This window comes from Hippopotamus amphibius, chromosome 11 (assembly GCF_030028045.1).
Source record: "Hippopotamus amphibius kiboko isolate mHipAmp2 chromosome 11, mHipAmp2.hap2, whole genome shotgun sequence".
Classification (NCBI taxonomy): Eukaryota; Metazoa; Chordata; class Mammalia; order Artiodactyla; family Hippopotamidae; genus Hippopotamus; species Hippopotamus amphibius.
In genome coordinates, this window is record NC_080196.1 from 115068359 (window position 1) to 115095705 (window position 27347).

Consider the following 27347-nt stretch of genomic DNA (forward strand, 5'->3'; position numbering starts at 1 on the left):
AACATCAAAGCTGTTGATTGCAGTTTTATTTTATTTATTTATTTAATTTATTGGCTGCGTTGGGTCTCTATTGCTGTGCACAGGCTTTCTGTAGTTGGGGAGAATGGGGGCAACTCTTGGTTGCAGTGTGTGGGCTTCTCATTGCTGTGGCTTCTCTTGTGGCGGAGCACAGGCTCTAGGCGTGGGCTTCCGTCGTTGTGGTGCACGGGCTTAGTTACTCTGTGGCTTATGGGGTCGTCCCGGAGCAGGGATCAAACCCATGTCTGCAGCGCTGGCAGGTGGATTCTTAACCACTGTGCTACCAGGGAAGCCCTGATTGTAGTTTTAAATGTCATTTGTTACATATCCATGCATGCTGAAGTGTGTAGGGACATAGTAGACAAATGTCTGCAATTTCCTTTGAATGCATCCAAAAAAAAAAAAAAAGCTGGAACAAGAGATGAATAGTTGATTCACAATAGCCAAAACATGGAGCCTAAATGTCTGTCAACAGATGAATGGATAAAGAAGATGTGGTACATGTATACAACGGAATACTACTGGGCCATAGAAAAGAACGAAATAATGCCATTTGCAGCAACATGGATGCAACTAGAGATTATCATACTACGCGAAATAAGTCAGAAAGAGAAAGACAAACACCATATATCACTTATATGTGGAATCTAAAATATGGCACAAATGAACCTATCTACAAAACAGAAACAAACTCACAGACGGAACAGACTTGTGGTTGCCAAGGGGGAGTGGGGTCAGGGAGGAAAGGACTGGGAGTTTGGGATTAGCCGATGAAAACTATTATATACAGGATGAAAAAGCAACAAGGTCCTACTGTACAGCACAGGGAACTATACTCAATATCTTGTGATAAACCATAATGGAAGAGTGTATAAAAAAAGGTCTATATGTGTATAACTGAGTCACTTGGCTGTACAGCAGAGATGGGCACAACATTGTAAATCGACTATACTTCAATTAAAAAAATTAAAAAATGGAAAGAGGTGAATAGTTGGATTGCTGGGTGATAAAGCAAATAGAGTAAAATTGTTAATTGTGTCTAGGTGACGATGTTCACTGTACATTTACTTCAACTTTTCAGAATGTTCAAAATTTTTCATAAGATGGGAGAAAACAATTCATTCAACATTTATTAAAACTATTATATTTATTAAAATATTTATTAATACAAATTTCATTAAAGTAACCTAGGCATCAGGCTACAGTGATGATCAGGAGTCATGCCCCTGTTGGTGCAGCCCTGCCTGAGAGAGACAGACACGTTGGCAGATGATGACCAAACAGCATGGCGCATGCAGTGATACGCACACACTGTTCTGGGCACATCAGGAAGAAGCCACCACATTTTGCCATATATATGTGTGTGTGGTGGTGGTAGTGGTGGCCAGGGAGATCTTCCTGGCAGAGAAGCCAGCAGAACTCAGCCTTGAATGGCAATGGGATAGAGATGAGTTCAGGTGGTAGGGAAGGAAGGAATTCCATGAACAAACACTGCATAGTGCATGTGGCAGCAGGAGGTGGGCTGGGACTGGTCAGCTCTGGAGAGCTTGTGTTCCAGGCTGACCAGCTGGGCTTGCTCCTTGAGGAGGGGGACTGGAATGGCTGAAGATAAGAAGGGAAACGACAGGGTCAGCCTTGCTTTTCGCTGGACCTCTAACTAGCTGACTGCAGAACATCCCTGCGAAAGCGGGAGGGCAGGTGGGTGCCTGACCTGTGCAGGTGTTCCTGTTAGGTGATGCACACCTGGTGGGGGGCTGCAGGTGGGGGAACAGATTTGAGGAGCATTGGGATGTAACGTTAGAGAACTGGAGATGGGACAACTCAAGGGTGGTGAGTGGCTGCTGAGGAGGCATGATGCGCTCAGCCTTGAACACTTCGGTCACCCAAGTGGAGCCGCCCAGTTGGCAGCCAGAAAAACAAAGCTGAAACTTGGGAAAGAGGTGGATACACTGATCTGGAATCAGAATAACGAAGTTTGACTCTGCAGTTGAGATTCACCAGGGAGAGTATGGAGGGTGAAAAGCGAAAGGGATGGGGTTTCCAATATCTGGAACAGTGCCTGGCACACAGGACGTGGTGATGAATGTGAAAGACAGTGGGAAGAATTGTGGGACGAACATTCAAGGGTGGGCTGAGAAAGGGAAGCTGGTAAAGGTGTAAGGACCAGTCAGAGGGTGGAGAAGATTAAAGGTCATGCTGGGGAGGGAAGGGCTTCAGGAAAGGGAGGAGGTTACAAACAAAAGATGAGTGCTGAAATCTGTTCTTGGGTTTAGCATCTAGGAGGGCACGGGTGCCCAGGAATATCTGCAGAGTGGTGAGGGTGGGGCAGGAGAGCACAGGGGTGAGGAGTGGAAGCAGCCTAGACGTGGAGAAATGTGATACGATGCTCCCATAGTGGAGGGCCCTGGTCTGGATCAAGGGCTCTGGAAGGCTGTAACTCTTTATCACACCCATAATTACTTGAAGAAAGATATATAGGAACATCATACCCATTTACTGCTGTGATTTATTATCAAATTAAATCATAATTCATAAATAACTATAAAGAGCAAATTCTCCTTCAATTATGGCTGGTATCCCGGTGGGGAAAAAAGCAAATTGTGGTTAAGTAACATCAGCCCAGCATTCAACACAACTGTTAAATTAATTCAGACATTTAGTGCCCGTTATGTTTTTAGTCACGGGGCTAAACTGAGCAGAAGTTACCAGTAGAAAGAGAGAAGCTGAAATTATGGGAGAGGGATGGCTGGACAATGAGGTGCCAGGCAGGGCAAACAAGGCCCAGGGATGAAGGGACTGGCCATGAGCGCGTGCAGACACAGCCTCTGATCAGAATGGTTGCTGAGTAAAAAGGTGTGCGCCTGGGGCTGGGAGGGAGTTTGAGGGACACCAAGTCTGATGGTCCTGGTGCCCGGAAGAAGGAGGAGGAGGCGTGGCCTTCTGCCGAAAAGGAAGTTAAGGGTTACCCCGGCATCTTCAATGAAGTGAGAAAGGTCTAGAATAGTCATCGGGGAGTGATAAATTAAAGTGGTTGTTTGCACACACACCAGGCCTCTCGTCAAACTGCAAGCTCCCTGAGGGCGATGTGGCCCGTAGTCTTCCCCCTTGGGCACTTGACGGACTGAAGGATGAAGACCCAAAGGCACTTTGAGAGCTCCTGCTCAATGATTTCGTTCATTTTGAGAAATATATTATTGCTTCAGAATTTTTTAAAAAGCTAGGCAAAAGCCATTTCTAGGTCATCTGAGTTTTTACAAATGTATGCAATTAATTTTTTTCCTACACAGCATGTAGTAGCTCTAACTTAAAAATCAGAATTCTCAAGAAAAGGCGTAACATTAATTTTCTCAGAAAATAATTACCAAGTCAAGAGACCCTATCCAGTCAGTTCACCAAGATGTGTCAATCAAGGGCATCCTTGTCAAAGTTCTGAGAGCCCAAGTTCTATCCTCCAATGTCAGGGCAGGATTCTCCTCACAGCTGGTTTCCCATTGGCTCTGAGATGTGGGCGGGGTCACCTATTCCTGCTGTGGCCACTAGCTCCACCCCACCCCATGCAAAAGAAGTCAAAGCTCTGGTCAACCCACGTGATTGGTCACGTGGTGGACGTCCCACTCGCCCCACCCCCTCTAATGACGTCACCACCCTCGCAAACTCTCACGAGAGTTTGTATAGATGCTGGAGAGAGGCTGGCAAGCCAGTCCACTGTGGCAGGAAGGGGTCAGGGGGAGGGGCTTCAATGCAGACCCCCATTCCCACTGCTGAGCCTCCAGTCCAGTTTAAGGCAGGGGCCCCAAGGGGCCTGTGGGGCAGTGCCCGGGGGGGGGGTCCCATGCACACTCTTCCCCCATTGGCTGGCTGCACCGACATGCAAATGAGGGCGCGCGTCACTTCCGGAGGCCAATCGAGCGCCATTTTCTCTTTCTGGCCGAGCTGGGAGGAGGGGACGGGGTCGCGCAGGGTGGGCGCGCGCGCCGAGCGGGGGTCCCGCCGCGCGGGGCGGAGGGGGGCGGGCGCGGGGCCCCAGCGGGCGCAGCGAGAGCGGCGGGGGACGCGGCGGCGCTGCGGGCGCCCAGCGGTAGGTTACCCCGGCCGGGCCCGCGCCGACGCCCCCGGCCCGGCCCGGCCCGGCCCGCGAAGTCCCGGCGGCGGCCCCGCCCCGCCCCGCCCACACCCCGCGGCCCGGGGCCGCCTCACGGGTCGCGGCGCGGGGCCCGCGGCCAGAAGGGCGCCCGTCGTCCCCGCGCGTCACGTGGGGGCCGGGGGCGGGGGCCGGGCGGAGAGGGGGCGGCGGGGGCGGGGGCCGCCCGCGGCCAGCGCGGACGCGGGCCGAGCGGTCGCGCGCACAGCCGGCCTGCCGGGGGCGGGTCCTCCTCGGCGGGAGAGGCCGGCCGGCCGCCCCGCACCCTGGCGCTGCTGGGGGGGCGCGCTGCCGGCGTGCAGGTGTCGGCGCGGACGTTCTCAGCGTTCACGCGCCGGGGCTCACGGCGTGGCCGTGGTTTGTGCGGCATGGCTTCTAACGCTTGGCTTCGGAACGTGCGAAGTTGCCGCCGCCGGCTCACGCAGTGCAGGGTGGCACGATGATAAATAGCACTTGAAGGGTTTTCTTTGGGTGCGAATGGGAGGCTTGCCTTGAGTGCTTTTAGAACTCGCCGGGATGGCGCGGAGCGGGGGACGGCAGCCTCCTGAGACCCGGAGGGTCCTGACGGGGCGGTGGGCGGGGGCCGCGGGGCTCCGCAGAGCAGGGGGCCTGGAGTCCGGTGCGGAGCCGGGGTCGCGGGCGGCGTCCTGGGGAGAGGGGGCCGCGTGAGGGGTGCGGGCTGTGGAAAGGGCGTGTTCCTCTGGCTGGGAGTCAGGTAACGTACCCCACTTACTCAGAGCTGCTCCTGAGGCGTCGGCCGTCGTATGAAGGAACTTGGGTGTTCTGGTTCGCATTGGGACTCTGTGGAGCCAGCGGTCTCTAGGCGTGGAGGGCAAGCGCTGTCTGTGCTGAGGGAGCTGGAGGATGCGCCCGAGTGGGGAGGAGACCTGCTCGCTCGTCTGTCAGAGCGGCGGTCAGGGCGCGAGCGCTGGATTCAGGGCTGGGAATGAAGATTGGTTTGGCGAGGTGAACGTAGAGTGGTTACGAGAGTTTCAGCTGAGGGGCGCTGGGACACCTTTGTCATTTGAACCCAGGTTTGCCATTTGCTTTTGGTGAACTTACGGCTGCAGCCGCTGTGAGGGGTCGCGCCCCAGCGTTCCGCCGAGGCTGCCGCTCTGGCTGTCACACACCTGTTAGCCGGTGCCCCACGCTTGCTAGGGCACAGTGTGTCACAAGTGAGGAGGCCGGCTGAGGGCGGTGGCTTCCCGAAGGCCACATGTCTGAGAAGGGATCTTGCTGTGTGGGAACCCAGACCTTTGACTCTTGCTTTCATGCATGGTACAAATATGTGTTTTTAAAGTTACTTAAAAAACACAAACAACCTGTATTCCAATGGTTGGGACGTTTCATTTAGATTTTTTTGGAGTTAGATAATAGCACACTCACAGTCTTATGTTCTAAGTGCTTTTCTTGTATTAAACCGTCCTTCCTCAAAACTACTCACAGTCAGTTGCGCAGTCCCTGTTTTACAGAAGCAACTGAGACCCGGGGCTTAGCAACTTGCCAAAGATCACACAGCAAGTAAACTGTGGAGCTGATTTGAACTCAGGCAGTGCAACTTCAGAATCTTTTGCTCATGAGATCATTGTGCTGGGTTGCTTCTCACGTGAAATCTTTTTAGAACTTAGATTCCGCAGGAACTTAAAAGAAAGTTCTGTGGCTTAAAAAAGTGTTGTTATTCTTTTTTTGGCTAATGGAATAATATTCTTTTTTTTTTTAAAGCTCTTTATTGGAATGTAATTGCTTTACATAGTTGTGCCAGTTTTTGCAGTACAACAAAGTGAATCAGCTGTGTGTATACATATATCCCCGTATCCCCTCCCTTCCTCGTCTCCTTCCCACCCTCCCTATTCCACCCCTCTCAGTCATCATCAGGCATTGAGTTGCTCTCCCTGTGTTATGCAGCAGCTTCCCACTAGCTATCTATTTTACATTCAACAGAGTAAATTTTAAAGATCTAATTGGCCTTATTGAACAACTCGTGAATTGGGTAGCATCCTGTCTAGTAAGTAGTGAGGAGCTCGGTAATGGAATATTCTTAAATGACCATGATACTAAAAAGCAACAGAAGAAACCCTTTAAGTGCCTATTTGAGAAATATTTTCTTGTGCACATTGGTGCAATTTTTGGTAGTTCCATGTCTGCCACACACTGAAATTAAAGGTAATTTACTGTGAACTGAGGTTGATAGATTAGTGCAGCTGTATTAGCCTCCTGTTTCGTAATGGTGAAAATACGGATTTAACTCAGTACTAAGAATATATAGAGAGCAGCATCAGTAAAGGATCTGTAGACATGGAAGCAGTGAACAGCTTCTTTCCTAGTTAATTAATCCACTAGGCCTTTTGTATGGACTTTTGCATCTCTTAGAATGGATAAATTATGGTAAAAGTCACCTTCTTTTTCCCAGAGTGATTGGCAGCAGTAGACCAAGGATCTTGAATTGTTTTAAGATTTTGAAACTTCTTTGATTTACCTATGTTTTACTTTTTATTATCTTTACTTGGTTTCTGTAAAACAGCAAACGGCTAAAGAGGGGAAACTTTTTTTTTTATAAGTAAAAATTGATTTTTTTTTTTTGCGGGGGCGGGGCGAGGGCAGAGGGACCACAATAACAATGAAGGGTGGGGGCACATAACAGTTGACAATAAAAAACTCCTATTCTCCAAATTCAAGAAAACAGACTTCTTTGGCCCTCCTCCCAAGCCTTGAACAAGTAGCTGCAGAGCCCTTTAAAACTTGCCCAATCACTGGCAGCCTCTTTTCAGTGCCTTCCTCCTGAGAGTTGGCCTGTAGGTAGCAGCCTTGGGAACCATCCTGTGCAAATTGGTCAACCCATAGACTGCTTCTGAGAGCGCACCAATCCTTGTGTTCCTTTCTTCTCAAAACTGTGATAAGGTCAGCACTTGCTATGTAAGGCCAGATTTCTTTGCAAGCAGTAAGTTTAGCTTCTTTGTTTTAGATATGTGTGGATGGTGGTCTTAACTTTGGATGATCCTATTTATCAGCCAGCTTTGGGGAAAGAAGAACCCCAAAGGATAGAGATGACAGTGGAACTTTAAGGAGGAAATAGCAGCAAGTCTGATACAGTGAGTGGAAAGCATAAAGAAATATTTTTGTTGAGGCTTGCTCTGGCCAGAGAACCCAGTCTGGGCTTGAGTGACCTTGTGCTTAATTTTTAGGAATGCCACCATGAGGTTCTTGACAGCTCCTCTGTTAACGTATGCTTTTGAAGGCTAGGAACCAATTCAGTGAATTTTATTGTTAATTTATTATTTTTAACTATTTCCTATGATTTTTGTATTTCCTAGTTCTGAAATGCTAACTGATCCTTCAAACTCACTTTCTACTGAGCCTGAGATACACTTTTCACATAGATAACTTGTCCGAAAAATGTACCCATTCCAAATCAGCTTCTCAAATATTTTGTTTCCTTAGTACACACGAAAAGGTACTCCCACCGTTAACCTTTGCTGCCCCCTCATCTCTCATTTTATTCCAGTCCACCTCTTTGGTTTCGCTTACCTTTTGCCAAATATATTCAGACTTTTACTGCTTTACCTCAGTCATTTTCTGTTGCTGATTTATTCGCTTGGAATGTCTTGGACTCCAACTCACCAACCCTCCATAGCCTTTCCATTTTGAACCTCTGTGATAGGCCCCGACATGCAAAGAAGACATGATTCCTGCCCTGAAGAAGTTCAGTCCAATAGGAAAAATAGGTATATAAGTAGATAATTACAACGTAGTGAGGTGAGTGCAGTGAAATAAGTATAAACTGGCCACTCTGAGAATTCCTTGGAAGGGCACCAGGCGTATCCTTGAGGGATGAGCGATTACAAGAGGGTTTAGAAGTGAATTGCCAACACATAGAAATTGTTGTTTAAAACCTTGGGAGATACTGCCAGTTGTACTCTAAACGTAGAAATTACAGTTTTTCTACTTACCCTCACTACCGGTGGATATTATTGTTTTGATAATAAAAAATTGACATTTTTTTAATCTGGCATTTCTTTAACTAGAATTTAACTGATTTTGTTTTTAGCTTTCACAGCTTGCACATTAAAACTTGAAATGGTTTCAGATTTACAGAAAGTTGCAAGTATGGTACAAAGAACTTCTTCCTCCCCAATCATTTGAAACTAAGTTGCCAAAAAAGATGCCACATTACTCCCCAAATTGTCTATTTTCTACAATAAGAACATTCTCCTACATATCCAGCACACAACCATGAAAATGAGGAAATGAATGGATTATTACCATCTAATCCTCAGACCCCCACTGAAGTTTTTGCCAGTTGTTCCAATAGCATTTATAGTAAAGAATCTAGTTAGAATTGCATGTTGTATTTAGGTATCTTTAGTATCTCTCATTCTGGAAGAGTTCCTTAGTTTTTCCTTCCATGATCGTTTTCTTAGTGTATAATTAGTTGATTTTTAGTAAATTGGTAGAGTTGTGCAACCAGGAACACAATCTCATATTAGAACATTTCCAGTACTCTCCCCCAAAAACTATCCATGTGCAGTTACTACCTGTTGCCACCCCCAGCTGACTGCTAATCTACCTTCTATCTGTGTAGATTTGTCTTTTCTCAACATTTCAATGAATAGAACCAGACACCATGAGAACTTTCTGCGTCTGGCTTCTGTCACTTAGCATCATGTTTTTGAGATTCATTCATGTTGTCTTGTGCGTCAGTACCTAGTTACTTTCATTGCGGAACAGTGTGTTGTGGTATGGGTATGCCATGTTTTGTTCATCCATTCATCATTTCATGGTCACTTGGATTGTTTCCACACTTTGGCTGTTATGAATAGCACTCCCTTGTATCATCTGGACATTTTTGAAGTTTGCAGGTTAGTTATTTTGTGCAGTGTCTCTTAATTGAATGTCTGCCAGACTTCTGTGAATTACACTTTTCCCCTTGGTTATTAAGGAGTGTTTTGTGGGGAGGTGCTTGGAAACCATGTAAAATACCCCGTTCCTTACCAGACTTTCAGTTCATTTAATTATTTATGTTACCATGAACTTAAGTTTATATTCCAGTTGTTATATTTTGGTTACTACTTCTCAGTACCAAACCATCCAAAAACTTTGTAGAATGAAAGAATCTATTAAAAAAGCTCAGTAATTCTTCAGGTCAGGAGTTTGGATGGGAGCAGGGGAGATGGCTTGTTTATGTTCCAGAGTGTCTGGGGGCCTCATCTGGGAAGACTCAAAGGCTGGGGGTGACTGGACAGCTACAGGCTTGAGAGCATCTTCACTCTTGTGTCTGGTGGTTGATGTGGAACCTCTCCGTGTGGGCTAGTTGAGCTTCTTAAAATAAGGAGTCTAGATTCCAAGAATAATGGTACCCAGGGGGCAGGAAAAAAAAGCATGTGGCATTTTTATGGTCTAGCCTTGGAATTCACATGGCATTACTTGTGCCATACTTTATTGGTTGAGGTAGCCATAAAGTTCTGCCCAGGTTCAAGGGATCGGAACATAAATGCCCCTACTTTTGGGAGGAGTGTTGACGTATTTTAAGCATGTGGGATGGGAGAGATGGTTACATTATCTTTGACATTTCAGTGCCACAGGTTATAATCTGTTATTGTCATAACATGTTTGATACCCACATTGTCCCATATTTGGCTTGTGGGAACTTATTCAAGCTGGCTTCTTTTGAGTCCTTTTGACATGTCTCACCATTCTTTGAGCAACTTCCTTATTTTCTGGCATAAGACATTCTAGGCTTACCTTGTCTTTTATGTGCTCCAGCCCTAGAATCAGCCATTTTTCCAAGGAGCCTTGGTTTCCTTTTAATGGAAAGTGGTATTTAGACAGTAAGATTTGAGCCCGAGGAGTGCTCACTGCAACTGGGGTGTGTAATTGCTTCCAGGCTCTCACAGTGGACAGAGTTATACAATATATGCACATACATTAACAAATATATTTATTTTTTAATCTATGTGTATATTAAAAATAGTGAGGTCACAGCTGTGCCTCCTGTCATGGTCAAGTACCACAGGATTTATTTTAATTTCTGCCTTTTCAGATATCTTAAAAACAGCTTTATTGAGATGTAATTGACATACCATACAATTCACCTTTTTTAAAAAAAATATTTATATATTTGGCTGTGCTGGGTCTTAGTTGTGGTGTGTGGGATCTAGTTCCCTGACCAGGGATCGAACCCGGGCCCGCTGCATTCGGAATGCAGAGTCTTAACCGCTGCACTACCAGGGAAGTCCCCATTTCACCTAATTAAAGTGTACAGTTCAGTGGCTTTTAGTACATTGAGAGTTGTGCATACATCACCACAGTCATTATTTTAGAATATTGTCATTCAAGAAAGAAACCCTGTTCCCCTTCGCCATCCCCTCAGCCCTAAGCAACCAGTATTTCCCTTTCTATCTCTATAGATTTGTCTGTTCTGGACACTACATATAAACTTAATCATATAATATGTGGTCCTTTGGGTCTGGCTCCTTCCAGTTGGCATAATGTTCCCCAAGGGTCATCACATTGTAACATGTATCGATACTTCATTTTTTATGGCCAAATAATATTCCATTGTACGGATATACCACATTTTATTTATCTGTCAGTCGATGGACATTTGGGTTGTTTCTACTTTTTGGCTGTTTTGAGTAATGCTGCTATGAACATTCTTGTACAGGGTTTTGTTTGAATGCATGTTTTTAATTTCTCCCGGGTGGTATTGCTGGTTCGTGTGGTACTTATATGTTTAATCCTTTCAGGACCTGCCGGACTTTTCCAATCTGTCTGCACCATTTTACATTACTACCAGTAGTGTATTGGAGATCCCGTTTTTCCACATCCTTGCCAGCACTTCTTTGTTATTTTTTAAATTATAGCCATCCTAGTAGGTGTGAAGAGGTATTTCATGGTGGTTTTGATTTGCATTTTCCATGGCTAATGTTGTTTAGCATATTCTTATGTGCTTAATGGCAATTTGTGTATTATCTTTGTAGAAGTATCCAGATCCTTTGCCCATTTTTAAGTTGGATTGTCTTTTAATTATTGTTATAAGAGTTCTTTATATATTCTGGATATGTTTCTTATCAGAAATAAGATTTACAAATATTTTCTCCCATTTTTTGGATTCTCTTTTCACCTTTTTGATGGTTTCCTTCGAAGCAGATAGGTTTTTAATTTTGATGAAGTCCAACTTGCTTACCTATTTTTTCTTTTGTTGCTAATGCTTTTTGGTGTCATATCTAAGGCTCCATGGCCAAATCCAAGGTCATGAAGATTTATGCCTGTTTTCTTCTAAGAGTTTGAAAATTTCAGCTTGTGCATGGAGTTGTATGATCCATTTTGAGTTAATTTTTGTATATGGTATAAGGAAAGAATCCAGCTTCATTCTTTTACGTGTGGAAATCTAATTGTCCTAGAATAATTTGTTGAAAATTACTCTGCTTTACCAACCCTGTTGTAAAAACTTTTATACACGTGTGTGTGTGTGTGTATGTATGTGTGTATATACATATATATATATGTACTTATTACAGTTTTGTTTTCTTCCCTTTTAAGGAAAATTTCACAAAATGTTTCAAATTCCTGTGGAGAATCTTGACAACATCAGGAAGGTGCGGAAAAAGGTGAAAAGCATTCTTGTGGATATTGGGCTTGACAGCTGCAAGGAGTTGCTGAAGGTAAGAGGACATAAGTTACAGATTAAGAGAAGACAGTAATATTGGAGATACTGAGGGTGGTGAAATTTGAACTGGGAGTTTTTGGAGAATGGGTAAGATGCCTCAGGATGGAAATTGCTGACTTGAAATGAGACATGGGAACAGCATACGTTCTTATTCATATCTTTCTGACTTAAAGTGGGCTGCTTTAGGCTGTTCCAGTTGGGGGTTTTTTGTTTTATTTTCTTCAATAAATTTTTATTGTCTGTGTTGGGTCGTCGTTGCTGTGAGGGCTTTCTCTAGTTGCAGGCAGCGGGGGCTACTCTTTGTTGTGGTGCAAGGGCTTCTCGTTGTGGTGGCTTCTCTTGTGGAGCACGGGCTTTAGGTGCGCGAGCTTCTGTAGTTGCGGCGCGTGGGCTCATTAATGCGCAGGCTCAGTAATTGTGATGCATGGGCTTAGTTGTGCCGCAGCATGTGGGATCTTCCTGGATCAGGGCTCGAACCCGTGTCCCCTGCATTAGCAGGTGGATTCTTAACCACTGTGCCACCAGGGAAGTCCCCTGTTCCAGTTTGTAAAGTTACTTTTAGGAGGGACTTTTTATAGTCATTTGTTGCAACATGTTTTTGTTTTTGATCTTTGAGGGGGTTGTGTTGAATTATTTAAATTATTTTAGCAGAAGCAGCCTGCTCAGTTTTCCAGTATTGTTGGTCATTAGCAAATGGGGCTGCATACTTGTATGATAGGGTTGTTTGTTTTCTTTTATCTTTTTTTCCTGATTTGTGAATTTAATACATGCAGTCTTATATAAGTTTAAAAATTAAGGTCACGTCACACACTTTATTGATAAATTATGTTCTCATATGATTTTATCTTTTCTTATAAGTTAAGAATATATGGCTGGCATAAAGAAATAAAAATTGTTAAATAAAGCTCGCTGTGTAGCTTTATAGCCACTTATAATTCTAGGCATGTTTAATTCATAACTGTCGAAATAGGGACCATGTCTGCTTTGAATTTTTCAGACTTGTGAAGAATTAGATTCAAGGTATTATTGGCCTGGAAAGAATTCGGTTTCTTAATTTTCAAATCTCAGGCTTTGAATCAGATTGACTTTATTTATAAAAAGGTGTTCTGATGCTGAAAGGCCAGTAATTACCGGGATTCTCATTCACGGTCAGAATTTATTTTTGCTCTAAAGTAAAATTTCTGAAAGAAAGACCTCGAATAGTTCTCTTCTCAAACATTACCGCTGCAGAGAGGTCTTCCCCCTAAAATGCTGCCGTTTCCCATTTGGTACCTTACCTGCTCTGTTTTTCTTCAACGCTCCCGTAATATCTGATGTTATTTGTTTATCTGTGTCCCTCACTTGAATGTAAGAAGGCATGAACCACAGCATTTTGTTATCCACTTTATCTGTGCATGCTTAACAAATATCTATTTTTTAACAAATATTTTTTAAATGAATGAATGAAAGTAAAACACAAGTAGAGAAATACTTTTAATAACAGACTGTGCCTGAAAGTTCGTTTGAAAATAAGAGGATGGGGGAGATACTGAAGTGGAAGCTCTTAGACACGGTTGTTCAAGAACAGTCTTAAAGTAAGAGGACTCCCAGTATTCTTGCAGCTCTGTCTGTCTGATTTTATGCGTGAGGAAGAAAGCAGGGTGATTATTTGGAGACAAGTTTGAGAAGGTAGATAGCAGACATATAGTCCATTAATAATAGATAAGTATATGAGTTTAAGTAATATTTGCAGAGAATATAAAAACGAGAAGCTCAGAGCACAGTATGTATAGACTGAGGAAATTTCAGATGGTAACGTATGGGAAACTTTTATAATGGTGCCTGGCATGTGGTAGACTCTCATAGCAGGTGCCTTCAGTAACAGACTGAAACTTTTTGGGTCATTAGGTAGATAAATGCATGGCTTTCATTTTAGTCCTGGCTAGTAGCTATTGGTGTGACCTTGGGCAAATCTGTGACTCTTTGGGCCTCAGTGTCCTCATCATTAGGAATATAGAGAATTAGTTGGGATACTTACCTCTGAAGGGGGATGACAGTCTAGCAGGAGCAGAGACAAACTTGAAACAATCATAGTGAGAAACAGACACAAAGATCACTTCTAGCTGAGGAGGCTAGAGCAGCCTTTATGGAGGAGATGAGATTTGAACTGTTTTTTGTTTGCTTATTTATTATTGGTTGTGCCGTGCGGCATGTGGGATATTAGTTCCCTAACCAGGGATTGAACCCACAACCCCTGCAATGGAAGCGCAGAGTCATAACCCCTGGACCACCATAAAAACAGGGAAGACCCCATGTTTTTATTTATTTATTTACTTATTTATTTGGCTGTCTCAAGTCTTAGTTGTGGCACGCAGGATCTTCGTTGAGGCATGTGGGATCTTTCATTGTTGTGCGTGGGGTTCTCTCTAGTTGTGGTGTGCAGGTTTTCTCTTCTCTAGTTGTGGCATGCAGGCTGCAGGGCATGTGGACTCTGTAGTTGTGGTGCTCGGGTTCCAGAGTGCATGGGCTCTGTAGTTTGTGGCACACAGGCTCTCTAGTTGAGGCATGTGAGCTTAGTAGTTGTGGCACACAGGCTTAGTTGCTCCACAGCATGTGGGGTCTTAGTTCCCTGACCAGGGATTGAACCTGCGTCACCTGCATTGGAAGGCGGATTCTTTACCACTGGACCATCAGGAAAGTCCCAGTCCCTGTGTTTTTAAAGGTAGGGTAGGATTCTCCAGTGGAATTAGAAAGAACATGGAATTTAGAATCAAACCCAGTTGATTAATCCCCATCAAACTGAGGGAATTCAGTTTTTTAAAAAAATTATTCTATTTGCAAATAATAATTCAAACTTACAGAAAAGTTACAAGAACAAAAATAGTACAAGGAACACTCATTACCCTTTACCCAGATTTACCAGTTGTTAACATTTTCTCCCATTTGCTTTAACATTTGCTCTCTTCCTTGTGCTGTGTGTGTGTGTGTGTGTGTGTGTGTATGTGTGTGTGTGTAGTATTGTCCCCTGAGCCACTTAAGAGTAGGTTGCATACCTCATGACCCTTGTTACCTAAATACTTCGTGTTTGTTTTCTAAGAATAAGATTCGTCTCTTATATTGCCACAGGATGGTTATGAAATTAGATAAATTTAACATTAATATGACATTTTTGTCTAATCATTTATAGCACTTTTTCTTCTGTCAGTAGTGGACTCAGTCTAGGGTCAGGTATTGCCTTTGGTTGTCATCTCTCTTTAGTCTCATTTAATGTGATTTTTTTTTTTTTAAATTTTTGGCTGTGTCGGGTCTTCATTAGCAGGGGCTACTCTTTGTTGTGGTGTGCTAGCTTCTCATTGCCATGTCTCCTCCTGTTGTGGAGCATGGACTCTAGGCACGCAGGCTTCAGTAGTTGTGGCACACATGCTCAGTAGTTGTGGCTCATGGGCTTAGTTGCTCCTCGGCATGTGGGACCTTCCCAGACCGGGGATTGAACCCATGTCTCTTGCATTGGCAGGCGGATTCCTAACCACTGCACCACCAGGGAAGTCCCTTTAATATGAGTTAGCTTTTTAAATGGAATTCTGTTACAGAGTTAGTTTTATTTTTAGATAAAATGTCAGTAACAACTAAAATTTTTCATCCTGAAGTCCTTTGTTTTTGACATGGGGTAAAACTGGACATTCCTCACTAACTTGCTTCCTCAGTCAGCCTAAGAATTGTTTACTCATCTGAATTTGATCAAAACTGTTTACTTTTTCTTTCAAAGATTATACTGACACAGAGATGTACATACTTCACAAGAGAAAAGTAAGAGGTTTGAATGGCATACCAGGATTGTTAGTTAACTACTGAGTTAAATTTTACTAATGCTTTAAAATTTTTGTTTTTGTTAATTTGTAGTTGGTCCTCTATTTTGCAACAATTTTGAAAATTCAAGCAGTGTAGAAGTTCATAGTAGAAAAATTAGAAAATATACACAGAAACAGAGAAAAAAAGTGACTTGCGCGTAAACTGTTACCCTAGAATCTCCATGGTAAACATTATTATATCTTAGAAACAGGACAACGATCTAACTACATAAGACAGTGGTCCCCAGCCTTTTTGGCACCAGGGACTGGTTTTGTGGAATACAGTTTTTGCATGGATGGTGGGGGAGGGAGGGTTGGTTTCAGGATGATTCAAGTGCATTACATTTATTGTGCACTTTATTTCTATTATTATTACATCAGCTCCACCTCAGATCATCCAGCATTAGATCCTGGGAGTTGGGGACCCTTGATATAAGATACTATGCTAGCTTTGTTTTTTTCTTTTCACTGAATCTCATATTAAGAACTGTTTTCTTACTCTTAATCCATTGTAGTATTTAGAGTTCCCTGGTTTCAAGCAGCAAAAGCCAACACTGACCAAGTTAAGCAAGAGGGAATTTATCTGAAGTCTCTGGGGGCTTACATAGGGTTAGCCCTGGGAACACCTATCCATGTGGTCCTTTCCATTTCTTTACCCAGCATTTCAGATTTTATAGTGAGAATTCACCCGTCTTCTTTGATTTCCAAAGTGTATACGACTCCACTCATCCTAAGAGTTAGGCTCTACAGTTCTTGTCAAAAGCCTTGAGAAAAGTGAACCTTAGAGAAAATAGTCTCCTCCCAGAACCTTATCTCCTTTTCTAAAAATAGATCTAAACCCTGCTACTCCTTGAGGAGTTTTCTAAAAAGCTAGCTACATAATTTGGAGGGCACTGTGCAAATGAAAATGTGGGGCCATGGCTAGGTCCCACAGGCATGCTGTCCCAACCCACAGCAGATGGGTGACTCCCAAGAGATTGCAGCTTCTGTGCCAGGATGCTTCTGATACCTGGATCCAGGGTGGGCTCAGGTCCCCAAGTTATCTGCCAAGCATTTTGGTGCTTCCAGTCCAGGGCTGGGCTGGTTACCACCTTGCCTCCTCCTCTCCCTGAGTTTATGCCCGGCTCCCACCAGGGTGACTATGGAATACGAACCTCTTGATAGCTTGCTTATTGCCCCAGGTGGTGGACGGAGTATAGGAGTTGTTGCAGGGTGTAGAAAGTTTGGTGGGGTGTAGGAACAGAGAGCAGGGACACAATCTGTCCCAGGAACAGTGGAGGCAGGACCATGTGTGAGCTGAAGCTTCAGGCCCCTGACACATGATCCATTGTCCTGTCAGACTTCACTTTATAAAGCAAATTCAAAGATAAAATTGTTAACACTTTGAAAATGGTGACAGCAGGGATTAAACCCCAGCACTGGCCTTTCTGAGCACAGGGCCCTGTGCAACTGTGTTGGTCTTTTCAAAGACTTTCCCAGTTCTTAATTTTTTTAAATTTAATAGTTTAGTTATTTAATGTCATGTTAAAAATATTATTTCAGTATGTAATCAGTATAAAATAAGTAATGAAATATTATAACCTCTTTTTTCTCTTAAATCTTCCAAGTGTATTTAGAATTTTTTTATTATGGTAAGCTATATATTATATAAAATTTGCGATTTTAGCCTTTTTTTTCTTTTGGCTGTGCTGCACAGCTCATGGAATCTTAGTTCCTTGACCAGGGATTGAACCTGGGCCCAGGCAGTAAAAGCTCTGAGTCCTAACCACTGGACCACCAAGGAATTCCCCATTTTAGCCATTTTTACATGTACAATTCAGTAGCATTAATTATATTCACACTATTTTGCAACTAGATTTTCATCATCTCAAACAGAAACTGTGTAACCTTTAAGTATTGGGCTGGCCAAAAGGTTCATTCATTTTTTCCCCCTTAAAGATGGCTCTAGTGGCACTTAGTTGTCTTTAACTTCATTCAAAACAATTTTGTTAGATTGTATGTGACAGCTGTGATATCAGTGTGCATTTAAAAAAAGACATCAAAATTGGTGAATTTTTGTGTAACCATTTTAATATTGAAGATGGGAGAAAAAAAGCAACATTTTTGGCATATTATGCTCTATGATTTCAAGAAAGGTAAAAACACAAGTGAAACGCGAAGAAAGATTTGTGCAGTGTTATGGAGAAGGTGCTGTGACTGATTCAATGTGTCAGAAGTGGTTTGTGAAGTTTCGTGCTGGAGATTTTTCGCTGTACGATGCTCCACTTTCAGGTAGACCAGTTGAAGTTTATAGTGATCAAATCGAGACATTAATTGAGAACAATCAGCGTTGTACCACACAGGACATAGCCCACATACACAAAATATACAAATCAAGCGTTGAAAATCATTTGCACCAGCTTGGTTATGTGAATCTCTTTGATGTTTGGGTTCCACCTAAGTTAAGCGAAAAAAACCTTCTTGACCATATTTCCACATGAGATTCAATACTTAAATGTCATGGAAACGGTCCATTTTTAAAACAAATTGTGATGGGCAGTGAAAAGGGGATACTGTACAATAATGTGTAATGGAAGAGATCACGGGGCAAGCGAAATGAACCACCACCATCCACACCAGAGGCCGGTCTTCATCCAAAGAAGGTGATGTTGTATATATGGTGGGATTACAAGGGAGTCCTCTATTATGAGCTCCTTCTGGAAAACCAAATGATTAATTCTAACAAGTACTGCTCCCAGTTAGACGAACTGAAAGCAGCACTCAACGAAAAGTATCTGGAATTAGTCAGCAGAAAATGTGTAATCTTCCATCAGGATAATGCAAGGCCACATGTTTCTTTGATGACCAGGCAAAAATTGTTATAGCTTGGCTGGGAAGTTCAGATTCATCTGCGATTTTCATCAGACGTTGCACCTTCGGATTTCCATTTATTTAGGTATTTGCAAAATTCTTTTAATGGGAAAAATTTCAGTTCCCTGGAAGACTGTAAAAGGCAGCTGGAACAGTTTTTTTTTGCTCAAAAAGATAAAAAGTTTTGGGAAGATGGAATTATGAAGTTGCCTGAAAAATGGCAGAAGGTAGTGGAACAAAAGGGTGATTACGTTGTTCAATAAAGTTCTTGGTGAAAATGAAAAATGTGTCTTTTATTTTTACTTAAAAACCGAGGGCACTTTTTGGCCAACCCAATAATAGCTCCCCTTGTCCCCACCCCATCCCCTGGTAACCTCTAATCTACTTTATGTCTCTGTAGGTTTGCCTATTAAAGATATTTCATGTGAGTGGAATCACGCAGTATTGGTCCTTGTGACTGGCTTATTTCACTCAGCTCAGCGTTTTCAGAGTTCATGTGTGGCATGTGTCAAAATGTTACTTCTTTTTATGGCTAAATAATAGTCCATTGTATAAACATAGACCGCATTTTATCAGTTCATCTGTTGATAGACACTTGGGTTGATTCCATCTTTTGACTGTTGTGAATAATGCTGTTGTGGCCTTTGGCTCGCAGGCATCTGTGGGAGTCCCTGTTTGCAGTGTTGAGGCATATACGTCAGAGGACTTCTGGGTCGTGTAAGAGCTGTTTAGCTTTCTGAGGAGCCACCTAACTGTGTCCACAGTGGCCGTACCCTTTTCGGTTCCCACCAGCCATGCAGGAGCGTCCAGTTTACCCACAGTCTTGCTAACACTTGTTCTTTCATTCACTCTCTCCCTCTTTCTCTCCCTCCCTCCCTAGCTGTTTTGGCCACTAATGATGTTGAACATTTTTTCATGTGCTTATGAACCTTTTGTGTATCTTTGGAGATTTGTATTCAAGTCTTTTGCCCATTTTTAAATTGGATTTTGTCTCTTTGTTGTTGAGTTGTAGTGTTTTATATATTCTGGATATTAAAATGTTATTAAATATGATTGGTAGATATTTCTCCCCATCTGTAGATTTCTTTTTACTTTCTTGGTAATAACTTTTGATCTGCAGACATTTATTTTGATTACTTAACTACCATTTTACTTTTGTGTTTGCAGTGCTTTCTATGTCTAATCTGAGAGTCCATTGCCAAATTCAAGTCAAGAAGGTTTTCTCCTATGTTTTTTTCTAAGAGTTTTATGATTGTAGTTCTTTTTGTTTCGGTGTTGATCCTTTTTTTTTTTTTTTAAGCTCTTTATTGGAATATATTTGCTTTACACTCTTGTACCAGCTTTTGAGGTACACCAAAGTAAATCAGCTGTATCTTTTTTTCCCCCTATTATTATTTAGCCTATTAGAGGCCCCTTTCAATTCCATATGAATTTAAGGATTGGCATTTCCATTTCTGCAAGAGACTGTTGGACTTTTGATTGGGATTATATTGTAGATCATGTTGGATAATATTGACATCTTAGTGATGTTCCTCCCCATGAACAAAGGATGTCTTCCTGTTTATTTAAGTCTTGAACATCTTTCAGTAATGTTTTGTAGATTTCAGTGTACAAGACTTTCACTTCCTTGGTTAAATTTATACCTAGGCATTTTATTATTTTAGATGGTATTGTAGATGAAATTATTATCTTAATTTCCTTCTCAGATTTTTCATTACAGATGTATAGAAACACAGCTAACTTCTGTATGTTGATTTTGCACCCTGAGATTTTACTGAGTTTATCATTAGCTCTGGTAGCTTACTGTGGATCCTTAAGTATTTTCTGTATATATAGAATCATATCATTTGTGAATAGAAACAGTTTTACTTCTTCCTTTTCAATGTGGATACCTTTTATTTGTTTTTCTTGCCTAATAGCTCTGGCTAGGACTCCAGTACAGTATTGAATAGCAGTGGTGAAAGCAGGCATCCTTGTCTGTTCCCAGTCTTAGGGGGAAAGCGTTCAGTCTTTCACCGTTGAGTATTATGGCTTCCATCAGTGCCCTTTATCATGTTGAGAAAATTCTATTCTAGTTTTCTGAGTGCTTTTTTAATCATGAAAGTGTTGGATTTTGTCAGATGCTTTCTCTATCAATTAAGGTGATTGTGTGGGTTTTTTTCCCTTCATTCTATTAACTGTGGCATGTTACACTGATGGATTTCCTTATACTGAACCCCCTTTGCATTCTTGGTATAAATCCCATGTGGTCATAGTGTATAATCTTTAATATACTGTAGGGTTTTGTTTGCTAGTATTCTGTTAGGGAGTTTTCATTTATGTTAACGAGGAATATTTGTCTGTACTTCTCTTCTCTTGTGATGTCTTTATTTGGCTCTGGCGTTAGGGTAATGCTGAGCACATAAAATGAGTTAGGAAGTGTTATCTCCTCTTCTGTTTTGGGGAGAAGAGTTTGAGAAGAACTGGTGTTAATTCTTCTTTAAATGTTTGGTAGAGTTAATCAGTGAAACCATCTGGTCCTGGACTTTGTTTTGGTGTTTTTGATTACTGTTTCAATCTCTACTTGTTATAGGTCTGTTGAAATTTTCTATTTATTTAATCAGTTTGTGTAAATTAGTGTGTTTCTAGGAGTTTGTGTATTTCATTTAGTTTATCTATTTTGTTTGTTATCAGGTTGTTGCTAGTATTCTCCTCTAATCCTTTTATTTCTGTGAGGTCAGTTGTATAGTCCCTACTTTCATTTCTGATTTTGCTTATTTTTATCTTTTCTCTGTCCAGCTAAACATTTGTAAATTTTGTTGATCTTTTCAAAGAAACAAGTTTTGGTTTCTTTGAGTCTTTTATTTATCTTTGCCCAGTTCCCAGGTAGTTTTAATTTTGATGTGCAGGCAGGAAGCTGTTCAGTTGTGAACACCAGGAAGCTGAGAATTAAATCATATAAGCTTTCCCTGAATTATATTTTAATGCTATACATTAGTCATGTGAAACTTTCTACTGCACTTGCCCTTAGTATGTTTTCAATTACCTGCATTATTTTACTCAGGTTTCCTCATGTAAAACCTTACAAGAAGTTTCTTTTCAGAACTTGTGCTAGGAGAGTATGGCATTGCTTGGTCAGCTTCCTTAGGCAGGCCCATCCCTTGAATTGGAAACTAGTACTGGGTTGCTTGATTAAAAAAAAAAAAAGTAATCAGTGGGAAAGTGGAAGAGATGTTGGATGTTCTTTCTGTGTGATATGTGTGTTGCTTATTTATTTATTTAGTTGCGTCGGGTCTTAGTTGCGGCAGGCAGAATCCTCGTTGTGGCGAGGGGCTCTTCGCTGCATTGTGTGGGCTTCTCTCTAGTTGTGGCTTGCGGGTTTTCTCCTCTCTAGTTGTGGCACACAGGCTCCAGGGCACGTGGGCTCTGTAGTTGTGGTGCTTGGGTTCCAGAGTGCATGGGCTCTGTTGTTTGCGGCACGCAGGCTCTCTAGTTGAGGCATGTGAGCTCAGTAGTTGTGGCACACAGGCTTAGTTGCTCCACAGCATATGGGATCTTAATGTGTATCATTAACTCAAGTTTAGTATTTGTTTACAGTTTTTAATGGTAGGTGAATTTATATGCTGGTGAGATGTACCTTAAGTGTCTCCAGTTGATGGGTTTGGACGTGCACTTACTCATGTAGTGCAAGCCCCTGTCAAGCTACAGAACTGAACTTCCCTGGTGCTCCAGTGGTTAAGGCTCCACACTCCCAGTGCAGGGGGCATGGGTTTGATCTCTGGTTGGGGAACTAAGATCCTGCATGCTGCATGGTGTGGACCCCCAAAAAAGATACAGTCCCTGCCCCACCCCACTGGCTACCACTGTGCAGAAATTTTCCACTGTAGATGGGATTTGCTTGTCTACAGTGTTATGTGAATGAAATAATAGGTACTCCTGGGGAAGGTTCTTCTGTGTTGTTGCTGTGTAGCTGGTCTTTTTTGTTGCTGAGGAGGATCCCATTCTGTGAATAGTTAGCTGTTGATCCTTTCTCCTGATGTGGACACCTAGGCTATTTCTGGTTTGGGTTGTTATGAATAAGTTTCTTCTTATGAATATTCTTTTTTTTTAAGGATTTATTTATTTTATTTTTGGCTGCGTTGGGTCTTTGTTGCTGCGCACGGACTTTCTCTAGTTGTGGTGAGTGGGGGCTACTCTTCGTTGCGGTGCGTGGGTTTCTTATTGTGGTGGCTTCTCTTGTTGCAGAGCATGGGCTCTAGGCGCACGGGCTTCAGTAGTTGTAGCTTGAGGGCTCAGTAGTTATGGTACATGGGCTTAGTTGCCACAGCATGTGGGATCTTCCTGGACCAGGGATCGAACCTGTGTCCCCTGCGTTGGCAGGCGGATTCCCAACCACTGTGCCACCAGGGAAGCCTTTTTTTTTTTAAAGTTTATTTATTTATTTATTTATTGGCTGTGTTGGTCTTTGTTGCTGCGCATGGGCTTTCTCTAGCTGTGGCAAGTGGGGGCTACTCTTTGCTGTGGTGTGCAGATTTCTCGTTGTGGTGTCTTCTCGTGTTGTGGAGCATGGGCTCTAGAGTGCAGGCTCAGCAGTTGTGGCGCACGGGCTTAGTTGCTCCATAGCATGTGGAATCTTCCTGGACCAGGGATGGGAACCCGTGTCCCCTGTATTGGCAGGCGGATTCTTAACCACTGTGCTGCCAGAGAAGTCCCATGAATATTCTTATAAAAGTGTTTTTGTGGACATCTGTTTTGATTTCTCTTTGAAAAATACCTGTTGTGGTATTACCCAAAGTAGTTATATGATTTTACACTCCTGTCAGCAGTGTGGGAGGGTTTCACTTGCTTCATATCCTTACCAACTTTAGATGATGCTGGTTTTCAAAAAAATTTTGAAGTGAAGCTTAAAATAGCTATAAGAATGTTGTTTGTTGTGTTGCCACACAGCATGGTTGTAGCTACATGTTTTTGGGAGATCCCCTTTTCAGGTTAAGGAAGTTTCTTATTGCTACTTTGCTGAGAGCAAAAATTATGACTCATTGTTGGATTTTGTCAAATGATGTTTCTACATTTATTAAGATAATTGTCTTTCTTTTTTTAGTCTAATATAGTGAATTACATGATTTTTTTTTTTTTTTTAAATAAACTGTGAAACCAGTCTCTATCTCTGAGATAAATTCCACTTGGTCCTTTTTAATATGTTGGGATTGATTTGCAAAATTTTTGTTAAGGATTTTTAGTCTGTGTTCTTGAAGGGTATGGTTTGTAGTTTTCATTTTTTGTAATATCTTTGTCTAGTTTTGGCCAGCCTCATGGAATGAATTGGCAGTTGTTTCTTCCTCTTTATTTTCTGAATGAGTCTGTGTAGAATTGATAATATTCTGTTAACTGTTTAGTAGAATTCCCAGTGAAACTATCTAGAGTTGAAGTTTTCTTTGTGGGAAGGTTTTTAATTATAAATTCAATTTCTTTAGTAGATATTAGGCTATCAGGTTATCTGATTTTCTTGAGTGAACTTTTTCTTGTGTTCTTTTGAGAGATTTGTCCATGTCAACTTAACTTGTCAGATTTATTGGCATAAAGTTGTTCGTGTTATTTTCTTATCTGAGGGAACTGTAGTGATATCTCGTCCCTTTTTGACATTGGTAATTTGTGTCTTCTCTTTTTTTTCCTCTCGAATTTAAATAGGGATCTGTCAATTTTACTGATCTTTTCTAAGAAGCAGGTTTTGGTTTCATTAATTTTTCTGTTTTGTCTGTTTTCTATTTCATTTATTTCTGCTTTTGACTTTATGCTCTTCTTTTGTCTGTTTAAGGTCCACTTAGTTTATTTATTTGGTTTCTTAAGGTGATAGTTCAGATCATTGATTTTTTTTTTTTTTTAAATTTTTTGGCTGCATTGGGTCTTCCATTACTGCAGGTGGGCTTTCTCTAGTTGCAGCAGGTAGGGGCTATTCTTCATTGAGGTGCGCTGGCTTCTCGTTATGGTGGCGTCTCTTGTTGCGGAGCACAGGCTCTAGGTGCACGGGCTTAGTTGCTCCGCAGCATGTGGGATCTTCCTGGGCCAGGGATGGAACCTGTGTCCCCTGCATTGGTAGGTGGATTCTCAACCACTGAGCCACCAGGGAAGCCCCTGATTTTTTTTAAGTTCTTTGTTTTCTAGGTGTTTAATGCCGTAAATTTTCCTTTAAACACTGCTTTAGCTGCATTCTACAAATTTGGTTTATTGTGTTTCCATTCAGTTTAAAGTATTTTCTGATTTCCCTTGTGATTTCTTCTTTGATTCATGGATTATTTAGAAGTATGTTTAATTTCAGAAATTTTGGGATTTTCTAGGTATCTTTTGTTACAGGCTTCTCTAATTTTGCTTTGGTCAGAGACCAAACTTTGTAATGATTTCAGCCTATGAGTTTGTTGAGACTTATTTTATGGCTCAACACAAGGTGGCTTTTGGTGAGTGCTCCCTGTGTCTTTGCTCTGCTGGTGTGGAGCCACATAAATGCAAGGTAAGGTTGCTTGGTGCTGTTCAGGCTTCTCTCTCCTTTCTGATTTGGGTGGACTTGTTCTATCAGTTATTGAGAAATGGCTGTTCAAGTCTCTAGCTGTAACTTTGGATTTGATTATGGCTCTTTCCAGTTCAATCAGTTTTTGCTTCATGTATTTGACATTCTGTATAGTGCGCACACATTTCGGATTGTTACGTTCTGCTAATGAATAGACCCCATTGTCATCATGAAATGACACTGTCCAGATTAATATGCCTGCCCCGCCCCCCCCCCAATCTGCTTTGTTTGTTATTAATATAGCTCCTCCAGCTTTCTTTTGATTAGTGGTCATGTGACATATCCATTTCCATCTTTTTACCTTTCACCTATCTATGTTTTCTTATTTGAAGTGAGATTTTTAGTGGACAACATATAATCGGATTGTGGTTTTTAACCCAGTCTGATATTCTGTAGCTCTTATTTGAGTATTTAGACAAGAGGTGGGCAAACTATGGCCAAATCTGGCTTGCCGCCCATTTTGTAAATAAACTTTCTTGGAATACAGCCATGCTTGTTGGTGTTTACATATTGTCTGTGGCTGCTTTTGTGCACAGTGGTGGGATTGAGTGGTTGTATCACAGACTGCATGGCTGGCAAAGCCTTAAATATTTATCCCCTGACTCCTTACAGAAAGTTTACCAGTTTATTATTACCAGTTTATTATTCATCAGTTAGTTATTATGTAATGTGATTGTTGCCATGATTGGATTTGAACCTCCCATCTAGCTCTTTGTTTTTACCTTTCTCATCTGTTCTTTTTTCCTTTTTTATTCTTGTTCTGCTTTCGTGTGGATGAATATTTTTATGATTCCTTTTTATCTCCGTTTCTGGCTTATTAGCTATACTTTTTGGATACCTTTCTAATATAGTACTGCTTCACATATAGCATGGAACCTTACAGCAGTATGCTTTCATTTCGCCTTCCAGTCTTTGTGCTATTGTTGTCATATATTTTACCTCTGTATATGTTACAAACCTCACAATAGATACAGTGTTTTATCCAATTTAAATCCTTGTAATAATTTGCACTTTTCTCTAGTTCTGAATTGACTTGGTAGCAGTGTATTAGCATAGGTATAGTCCAAGGCAGGTGTGATATTAACTGTCATTCTCTGGCTTAACTAATTCTTTTTTTCATATTAAAATAATCTTTAATTACTTAAAAAAGTATATATATATACTGTATATATATATATAAACTGTGAAAGAAAGTACAGGTTATCATTTCTTTAAAAATATTAAATGCCGTGTATCTACCGTTCAGAGATTTAGCTTCTTGTTTCTGTGTGTATGTAAACATGTAAGTGTGTGCAGTGTTTACCCCAGTGAGCTCATATCCATCATGCTTTTTTTTTGCTTGCTTTTTTCAGTTACCTTCGCCTTTCTGTGTCATTAAATGTTCATCTTATCTGACACCCAGCTCATATGCAGATTTCTCCAATTTCCCCCCCAAATATCTTTCACAGTCAGTTTGTTTGAAGCAGAATTCAGTCTGGACCTTGTTGTGTCTGGTTTAGGTCTGAGTCGCGTCCCTTCCTGTCTTCCGTGTTAGCTGCACTCAGCACACACTTGCAGCCCCTGCGTCATTCTTGCCCACCTCCCCACTTCTCCACGGTGCTCACACGGATGGAAGACAGTGTTTGCTCATGCAGTTTTTCTGTTATTTGTGGGAAATCTTATCTGTTTATTTCTTATAAAACTGTAATTAAAAAAATATATATATTTTAATTTATGGAAGACTAAAGACATGGAAGAAATCCAGCACCCCAATAAATACAGCCAGGAAGGAAATCAACTCTGTGATAGGACAGTTTAATGAACTGCAAACAGGAAAGTGTGGGAAAGGAAGAAAAAAAATGTGCATTCAGTTTAAAACACTGTAAAACTCAGAAGACATATTTACTGTGCAAGTATAAACTCAGTAAGTACTTGGCATAAATTGAAAGGCAGCTGCTGAGGTACAAAAACTGTAATATTAACTTGGATTATTTCAACATTTTCCCCAGGTCTCCAGCTTGATGGGAGCTCTGTCACAATTTGCCATGGGCTACATTTTCATTTCACTTTTCCCATGTAGATTTCTTAGGTGCCAAGTAATCCCATCAGGTTCTAAGTAAATTATTTCTTTATCTTCTGAAATTATGTAATAATCTCTCTCTTTTTCCTCCCTTTTTAAAAGGACCTTAAAGGCTTTGATCCAGGAGAGAAGTACTTTTATAACACATCGTGGGGAGATATTTCTCTCTGGGAACCTTCTGGAAAGAAAGCGGTATGTATTTTTATTTTTTATTTTCATGTTTCCTTAGAACTTGGGGGTAAGTG

The 27347-nt window shown here is 41.7% G+C and overlaps 1 protein-coding gene and 1 non-coding gene across 6 annotated transcripts in view; one reads left to right on the top strand and one right to left on the bottom strand.

Moving 5' to 3' along the window:
- Positions 1-3968: 3968 nt before the first annotated feature.
- Positions 3969-27347, top strand: part of ADNP2 (ADNP homeobox 2) — a 31898-nt gene continuing 8519 nt past the window's right edge. For 2 of the 5 annotated variants that reach the window (XR_009048039.1, XM_057699342.1), the window contains exons 1-3: positions 4895-9015; positions 11699-11820; positions 27205-27294. Coding sequence is in view for 3 of the 5 variants with exons in the window: in XM_057699342.1 (XP_057555325.1) it covers positions 11713-11820; positions 27205-27294 (198 nt within the window). In the remaining 2 variants the exon portion in view is untranslated. Of the gene's footprint in view, positions 4097-4894; positions 9016-11698; positions 11821-27204; positions 27295-27347 lie in introns of those variants that run through there. The other 3 variants (XM_057699341.1, XM_057699343.1, XM_057699344.1) reach the window with 3 other exon arrangements.
- TRNAR-CCG (transfer RNA arginine (anticodon CCG)) lies at positions 10315-10387 on the bottom strand. Its single transcript has one exon. It is a non-coding gene; the product is annotated as a tRNA-Arg (tRNA).